At 66.1% G+C, this 8,261-nt stretch overlaps 1 protein-coding gene across 1 annotated transcript in view; it reads left to right on the forward strand.

Annotated features, from left to right (window-relative positions):
* TBC1D16 (TBC1 domain family member 16) overlaps positions 1-7,238 on the forward strand; it is a 46,671-nt gene extending 39,433 nt beyond the window's left edge. Inside the window, 3 exon segments of the mRNA XM_040989377.1 lie at positions 6,169-6,279; positions 6,433-6,490; positions 7,120-7,238. Coding sequence (XP_040845311.1) covers positions 6,169-6,279; positions 6,433-6,490; positions 7,120-7,238 — 288 coding nt within the window.
* Positions 7,239-8,261: the final 1,023 nt, after the last annotated feature.

Below are 8,261 nucleotides of genomic sequence, written 5' to 3' on the forward strand. Positions count from 1 at the left end.
CTGGGGACTGGGCAGTCCCAGCGCTGGCAGCACAGCAAGGCCTGGCACTGCTGGGGTCAGTCCAGGGGGAGATACAGGAGAGCCCCCCGACCAGTTCAGGCCAGGGGAGGGCTGGGGAAGCACTGGGCCCTGGGGGAGTCGGAAGCGTGTGTGTGTGTGTGTGATTGTATTCATGTGTGTGTATCTATATGAATGTATGAATTAATGTGTGCAGGTGGTGTGTATGTGTGGCTCCCCTCCTCCTGTGGCCGGCTCTGGAGGGCTCCCCTCTTCCTGCACAGGACTCCGGAGGGCTCTCCGCACTCCCTTCAGGAAGCTCCTTCCCTAGCAGTTTTAGAAGGCAGTAAAAGGGCTAGGGTTTGGGCCAGTGCTTAAGCTGAACACCTGATTCCAGGCCCACTCCCCAACTTCTGATCCAGCGCCCTGCCAACGTGCTCTGAGAGACCGGAGGCGATGGCTCAAGGGCAGGGGCCCCGGCCACGCGCAGGGGAGACCTGGAGAGGCCTGCGCTGGGGCCAGTGCAGAGCTGGACGGGTCATGAACACACAGCACCTGGTGCAGGGTCTGCCCTAGGAGCCGTGGGTGTTGGGTGTCAGGGCCTGGAGGGGCAGCCTAGCCGCTGGGCGTGGTCCAGGCACGGGGCTTCAGGCAGCTGGCATAGCTGTTCCACACCGGGTCGCAGTTTCCCTGCCTGTCATCGGAGACGCAGCCCTTGCAGGGCTGAAGGGCCGAGCCTGACAAGGTGCTGGGCGAGGGGCACCCAGGGAGGCGTGATGGTCCCCAGCAGGCTGCGGCAGGGTGACCTGGAAGGGCAGCAGCTGGCTGCCGCCACCCAAGGCCACGGTGACGGGGGCTGGGGCGACCTCCCCTGTGTCTCTGCAACCAGGCCTGGAAACAGGTGGCCGAACGCTTCCTGTCCTGCCTCCCCCTGGCCAGCGATCCGTCAGCTCTGGCGGGGACGGCCCAGAGCCCTCGGGTGCCATAAACAGCACCCGCTACCCCTCCCCCAGCTGCGCAGGTTCCGTGTTGTAAGAACACGGTGGGACGCCTCAAACACACGGCTAATGACAGGCATCACCAAGCAATAAACGTGCCGGGCGGCGGGGGGTGGGCTGGCGGCAGCGGGGCGCCCGGCCTGCTCCCGGCGGCGGGGGGAGCGCTCCGAGAATTGATTAGTCTTGGACGCGCTGACCTTTTTGTTCTTGAAAAATTGCTTTTGAGCAGCTGAGGCAATAAAAGTAAATTGATTCCGAGAGAACGAGGATGAAATTTGCGTTAGGCAGGGAGCAGCGGATAAGTGCCCCGTGATGTCAGCGCGCCACCCCCACCACCCACCCACACACACGGGCAGCAGGAAGGTGGATGCGCAGTGACCCCCAGGAGGGGCCGGAGGGAGCAGCAGGAGGCAGGGCCAGGCAGGACGGGGTACCCAGGACACTGCCCCAGGCCTGCAGAACAGGAAGCTGCTGGGGTCACTCCGCTGGGGAGGTGGTAAAGTGCCCGCAGAGCCACCCAGGGCTCCCCAGGGCACCCAGCGAGCGGGTGCTGGCACCTGCAGTGGGGGAGGGGCGCCCTGAGGTCTCCAGACCCATGCAGCTTGGTCAGGGCTGGGCGTGCAGTGTGATGGCAGTGGAGAGGCAGGGGACCAGGCCCCTGGGTGAGCCCGGCAGCGGGTCTGTGAAAGCTAGCCACTGCTGCCAGACCAGGTCCCGCTGGCGTTGCCCCTCCAGGTGCCTGGGAACACTCCTGGCCTCGCCGTTGGCATCCCTTATCCGGGTGCTCGTCCTGGCTGCTCTGCTTCCAGGCTGGCTCCCCGCCAATGCACGAAGAAGTGCATGGGCCCCTGGCTGCTGGCTTTCCGGCTGGCTCAGTTCTGGCTGTTGCGAACTTCTGGGGAAGAAACCACTGGCTGGAAGAGTTCTTTTTCCCTCTCTCCCTCTGCCGCTCTTCCTTTCAACTCAATACATGCAGACAGACATACACGCACAGTGTTAATAAAAGACGTGGGCTCCTGCAACTGGCGGGCGTGCAAGCTGCGAGGTGGTGACTCCGTGTCAGGCCCTGGAAGGTGGCTGAGGTCTCCCCAGTATGCGGGTGCAGCACAGAGAAGCCCCCAGCCCAACAGGAGGCCAGCAGCTCCAGGCCTGATCCGCTAGCTGGGCAGCACCAAGCGCGGGTCCCTCGTGCTGCCCGCAGGCCCCCAGCCAGGCCGCCCCGAGAATCCCTGAGACCCGCCCAACCACTGGTCCTGCAGCAAGCGCAAGGATGCGCTCCCCGGCGGGTGCCCCGGCCCCTGGAGTGGCAGATACGCCTTGCCATCAGCACCCCGTGCAAGGGGGAGGGGCTGCGCGGTGCCGCAGGGCGCCCCTGCCCCCCTCAGGGCTCCCAGGGGCACGGCTGTGGGCGGGGGGGGGCGCTCAGGTTGTCAGGACGACGGCGCTGTTGCCAGTGGAGACGCTCACGCACACGCCCCCCGGGGCGCGGAACCTGGGGCAGCACGCGGGTGGAGGCTGCCGGGAGGTCGCGCGCTGTCAGTCTCGTTCTGCTGGGCATGGGGTGGGAGTGGGGGCGGGAGAAAGACCACCTGACTCCTGTGACCCTTCCCCAGGCCCACAGCTGTGAGAGGGACAGCGACGGTGGCTGCAGCCCTACCCATCAGGCCCATGACCAGGGATGGCCCCATACTAAGGAGGGCTGGCACTGGGACTTGGGCTGCTGGCCGCCCAGCCAGGGTGGGTCAGGTGCCCTTCACCAGCAGCAGCTTGACCTGGGGCCAGCACGGCCCTCTCCCTTCCTGGGCTGTCCCTGCTTCTGGGAGCAAGGGCCCACTTTGGGGCACAGACCATGGCTGGACACCGGCTGGGAAATCACAGCCCCTGGCCTGGCCCTGTGCCGGGGAAGGTGCTGGTTCTGCAGCCTTGTGGCCTGGCTGCCCAGTCCCTGGCCCATGCCCTACTCAGAAGAGCACCAAGATGGTGAGCCCCCGGACAGGGGCTGTGCAGCAGAGGTGGGGGCCTACAGCCCCGTGTTTTTGCCAGGTGGGGTTTGAACCTCAGGCCTGTTTTCGGAAAGACAGCAGCTGCTGGAACCTAGGGACCACTGCCTCCTCGGCCCCAGGAATGCTGGGTGTCAACACCCGAACCACTCATTCCTAATGGGGGTGAGCAGAGGAGGTGTGCGCAGAGGGGGTGTGAGCAGAGGGGGTGTGAGCAGAGGGGGTGTGAGCAAAGGGGGTGTGTGCAGAGGGGGTGTGAGCAGAGGGGGTGTGAGCAGAGGGGGTGTGAGCAAAGGGGGTGTGTGCAGAGGGGGTGTGAACAGAGGGGGTGTGTGCAGAGGGGGTGTGAGCAGAGGGGGTGTGAGCAGAGGGGGTGTGCGCAGAGGGGGTGTGAGCAGAGGGGGTGTGAGCAGAGGGGGTGTGCGCAGAGGGGGTGTGAGCAGAGGGGGTGTGAGCAGAGGGGGTGTGCGCAGAGGGGGTGTGAGCAGAGGGGGTGTGAGCAGAGGGGGTGTGCAGAGGGGGTGTGAGCAGAGGGGGTGTGCGCAGAGGGGGTGTGAGCAGAGGGGGTGTGCAGAGGGGGTGTGAGCAGAGGGGGTGTGCGCAGAGGGGGTGTGAGCAGAGGGGGTGTGAGCAGAGGGGGTGTGCAGAGGGGGTGTGAGCAGAGGGGGTGTGCGCAGAGGGGGTGTGAGCAGAGGGGGTGTGAGCAGAGGGGGTGTGAACAGAGGGGGTGTGTGCAGAGGGGGTGTGTGCAGAGGGGGTGTGCGCAGAGGGGGTGTGTGCAGAGGGGGTGTGAGCAGAGGGGGTGTGCAGAGGGGGTGTGCAGAGGGGGTGTGAGCAGAGGGGGTGTGCAGAGGGGGTGTGTGCAGAGGGGGTGTGAGCAGAGGGGGTGTGAGCAGAGGGGGTGTGCAGAGGGGGTGTGAGCAGAGGGGGTGTGAGCAGAGGGGGTGTGTGCAGAGGGGGTGTGAGCAGAGGGGGTGTGAGCAGAGGGGGTGTGAGCAGAGGGGGTGTGCGCAGAGGGGGTGTGAGCAGAGGGGGTGTGAGCAGAGGGGGTGTGAGCAGAGGGGGTGTGTGCAGAGGGGGTGTGAGCAGAGGGGGTGTGAGCAGAGGGGGTGTGTGCAGAGGGGGTGTGAGCAGAGGGGGTGTGTGCAGAGGGGGTGTGAGCAGAGGGGGTGTGAGCAGAGGGGGTGTGCGCAGAGGGGGTGTGAGCAGAGGGGGTGTGAGCAGAGGGGGTGTGAGCAGAGGGGGTGTGTGCAGAGGGGGTATGCGCAGAGGGGGTGTGAGCAGAGGGGGTGTGTGCAGAAGGGGTGTGAGCAGAGGGGGTGTGTGCAGAGGGGGTGTGAGCAGAGGGGGTGTGAGCAGAGGGGGTGTGAGCAGAGGGGGTGTGAGCAGAGGGGGTGTGAGCAGAGGGGGTGTGCAGAGGGGGTTTGAGCAGAGGGGGTGTGTGCAGAGGGGGTGTGAGCAGAGGGGGTGTGAGCAGAGGGGGTGTGAGCAGAGGGGGTGTGAGCAGAGGGGGTGTGAGCAGAGGGGGTGTGAGCAGAGGGGGTGTGCAGAGGGGGTGTGAGCAGAGGGGGTGTGCAGAGGGGGTGTGTGCAGAGGGGGTGTGAGCAGAGGGGGTGTGAGCAGAGGGGGTGTGAGCAGAGGGGGTGTGCGCAGAGGGGGTGTGAGCAGAGGGGTGTGAGCAGAGGGGGTGTGAGCAGAGGGGGTGTGTGCAGAGGGGGTGTGAGCAGAGGGGGTGTGAGCAGAGGGGGTGTGTGCAGAGGGGGTGTGAGCAGAGGGGGTGTGCGCAGAGGGGGTGTGAGCAGAGGGGGTGTGAGTAGAGGGGGTGTGCGCAGAGGGGGTGTGAGCAGAGGGGGTGTGAGCAGAGGGGGTGTGAGCAGAGGGGGTGTGTGCAGAGGGGGTATGCGCAGAGGGGGTGTGAGCAGAGGGGGTGAGAGCAGCGGGGGTGTGCAGAGGGTGTGTGCAGAGGGGGGGTGTGAGCTGAGTTGGTGTGTGCAGAGGGCATGTGTATAATGGCTGTGTGCAAAGCGTGTGTGTGCAGAGGGGCCCTGTCAGGTGTCATGGCTGTGTGCCCCTCCCACAGGCAGCTGTCCCCTGTGCACACAGGCACCTGCTCCTGGCCATGGCCTTGTACAGGCAAGGCCTGCCAGGTGTCCTGAGCAGTAACCTGCAATGAAAGCGGGCACTCCCAGATCACCCCCCGTGCTGAGTCCCGGGGGAGCCGGACTGGGGATGCAGAGGACCCCGTGCTGAGTCCCGGGAGAGCCGGACTGGGGATGCAGAGGACCTTGTGGCTGGCTGTGGCTGAGAATGCTGGGGAGGTGCTGTCAGCAGGCACCTGCTGGCTCCACGCCCCATCCTCTACAGCCTCTCCAAGCTGGACCTGAGCTTCGCCCTTGCCTGGGCAGCTCCCCATCCCCAGGGCTCACTAGCCTCTGGGACCCCACCAGGGTGGCTCTCTGCAAAGCATCAGGAAGAGTGACCCCCACCCCGCCTGGAGAGACGGCTCTGTTCTAGGGTCTGCCTGGGGAGACTTCTGCGCGTGGGCAGGACAGCGACTCCGAGTAGGCAGAGCTGAGGCCTGGACCAAACTGCCCCACCCCCTGGTGCCCAGCCCCCTAGCTGGTGCTGCGTGAGGGAGGGAGGAGGGTCCTGGTGTCCGGAAGAGGTGAAGCTGTGTGTCACCCATCCGGCCGCTTCCAGTCCTGCTTTGGGCTCCTGCTGTGCCATCCTGAGCACGCAGCCTCCCCCTCAGGCGATGGTTGATCCCACAGCCCTGGGGCCTGGGAGGCCTGTGCAGGGATACACTGGCATGAAGGTGCCCTCAGACAGCAGACGGGAAGCAGGTTCTGGTGGGTCCTGGGCAGCGGCGGGATGGGCTGGGGAGCGGTGAGCAGCGTGTTCTGTGGTCAGGTGGCACTAATGGCTGGGCACCGGGGGAAACGGACTGGAAAGCTACGCTCTTGTCCTGGCAGGGGAGAGTGTCTGATGCGTCCTTGAGTCCACGAGGCAGTTCATGCCCCGAGTCGCCCAGGAAAGGCTCCTGACGTCAGTGCTGATGTCATCGGTACCAGCCAGACATGTGCAGGTCCTGGCGTGCGCCCCACACGTCAGCCCGGCCTCATCCACGTCATTTCCGGCTCTGTCCGAGACTGACGCATCCCTCTGTGCCCCAGACAGCCAGGACTTCCGGCACAGGGATTGGCGGTGGCGGCAGTAGGTTCCTCCCGCATGCGGAATGTGGCAGGACCAGCGGAGCAGCGGCTGTCCGGCAGGACGAGCCAGGGGTTAGGCCCCCTGCCCTGTGGGTCCCCTAGGGGCAACCCGCAAGAGACGGAGCAGGAATCATCTGTCCTTCCCACGGGGGGTGGTCACCCCTGGTACCCCGCCCTGGTGCCAGGTCATGGTGGTCACCCCTGGTACCCCCGCCCTGGTGCCAGGTCATGGTGGTCACCCCTGGTACCCCGCCCTGGTGCCAGGTCATTGTGGTCACCCCTGGTACTCCCGCCCTGGTGCCAGGTCATGGTGGTCACCCATGGTACCCCCACCCTGGTGCCAGGTCATGGGTGGGTGGTCACCCCTGGTGCCCCCCACCCTGGTGCCAGGTCATAGGTGGGTGGTCACCCCTGGTGCCCCCCACCCTGGTGCCAGGTCATGGTGGTCACCCCTGGTACCCCCCACCCTGGTGCCAGGTCATAGGTGGGTGGTCACCCCTGGTGCCCCCCACCCTGGTGCCAGGTCATGGTGGTCACCCCTGGTACCCCCCACCCTGGTGCCAGGTCATAGGTGGGTGGTCACCCCTGGTACCCCCCACCCTGGTGCCAGGTCATAGGTGGGTGGTCACCCCTGGTACCCCCGCCCTGGTGCCAGGTCATGGTGGTCACCCCTGGTACTCCCGCCCTGGTGCCAGGTCATGGTGGTCACCCCTGGTACCCCCGCCCTGGTGCCAGGTCATGGTGGTCACCCATGGTACCCCCACCCTGGTGCCAGGTCATGGGTGGGTGGTCACCCCTGGTGCCCCCCACCCTGGTGCCAGGTCATAGGTGGGTGGTCACCCCTGGTACCCTCACCCTGGTGCCAGGTCATGGGTGGGTGGTCACCCCTGGTGCCCCCCACCCTGGTACCAGGTCATGGGGATCGTGATGTCTCCATTGCGGCCCCCAGCACAGGCTCCAGAGGGGGCATTGAGGGCAGCTGCTGCGGGCCTCTGCCCGACTTCCCCCCAGCAAGTCCTGCGCAGTTGTAGCCGGTGCTGTCTGACTGCCCCCACCCCCACCAACTACGGCCAGAGCGCTGTGGCCCATTTCAGACCCCTCTCCCCTGACCTGGCCCCACTGGCTCTGGCCGTGCCTCCTGTCCTGCCTCGGCACCTCTGCTCCCAGCACAGGCCTCCCTTGCATTCAGTCGCCTTGCTTCCACATGCTGCCCTTCCTCTCCCAGGAGCCCCCCATCGTCCCCTCTGCCCCTCCCAGCTCCCTCAGGCCCACTGTCACTGCAGCCTCCGGGACCACCACCTAGGCGGACACACGCAGAGTCACATGTATGCATGAGTCTGCAAAGGAGCTTGCTCAGCAGGTGCGTGAGGCTCAAGTGGTCCTGCTTGTCGCCCTGGGGCTGCTGCCTTGTCGGAGACAGGACGGGATGCAGGGCAGCACCACCACCCAAGACACTTGGTGATTCCCAGCCATGGAGGACACGCCAGGTGGGAGCAGGGCTGGGGGAGGCCCTGGGAGGAGCAGGGGTCAGATGCATCGCTGTCCAGAGGCCAGCGCCGTGGGTTCCCGGGGACTGCAGGCCAGTGAGGTCAGCCCGGCTGCTCTGTGGGTTCCCGGGGACTGCAGGCCAATGAAGTCAGCCCGGCTGCTCCGTGGGTTCCCGGGGACTGCAGGCCAGTGAGGTCAGCCCGGCTGCTCCGGACGCCCCTAGCCCCCTGCTTTGTTCCCCAGAGCAGAGACGAGGGCCCTGCCGGGAAGGCAGAGCCTGGCAGCTCATCCTGCTTAGGCGACCAGGGTGCAACCAGGAATCAGAAGGCACAATTAGCTGCACCTCCCTTCCACTCACCACTGGCCAGACTAGGAAGAACGGCTGCTTGGCAGTCCCTGGAAGCCCAGGAGACCACGGGCACAGCCAGACAGACCGAGGCCGGTGGGAAGCTCCTAGCAGCTGGCCGTGAGTGCCACTGGGAGGTGGGAGGCTGCCCGAGCCGGGCACAGGCACAGGAATCCATGCCAAGTCCTCACAGTGCCCCTTTAGCTGTGTGACTCAGGCA

The sequence above is a fragment of the Ochotona curzoniae genome, unplaced genomic scaffold (genome assembly GCF_017591425.1).
Source record: "Ochotona curzoniae isolate NIBS_2020 unplaced genomic scaffold, NIBS_Ocur_1.0 contig_523, whole genome shotgun sequence".
NCBI lineage: Eukaryota > Metazoa > Chordata > Mammalia > Lagomorpha > Ochotonidae > Ochotona > Ochotona curzoniae.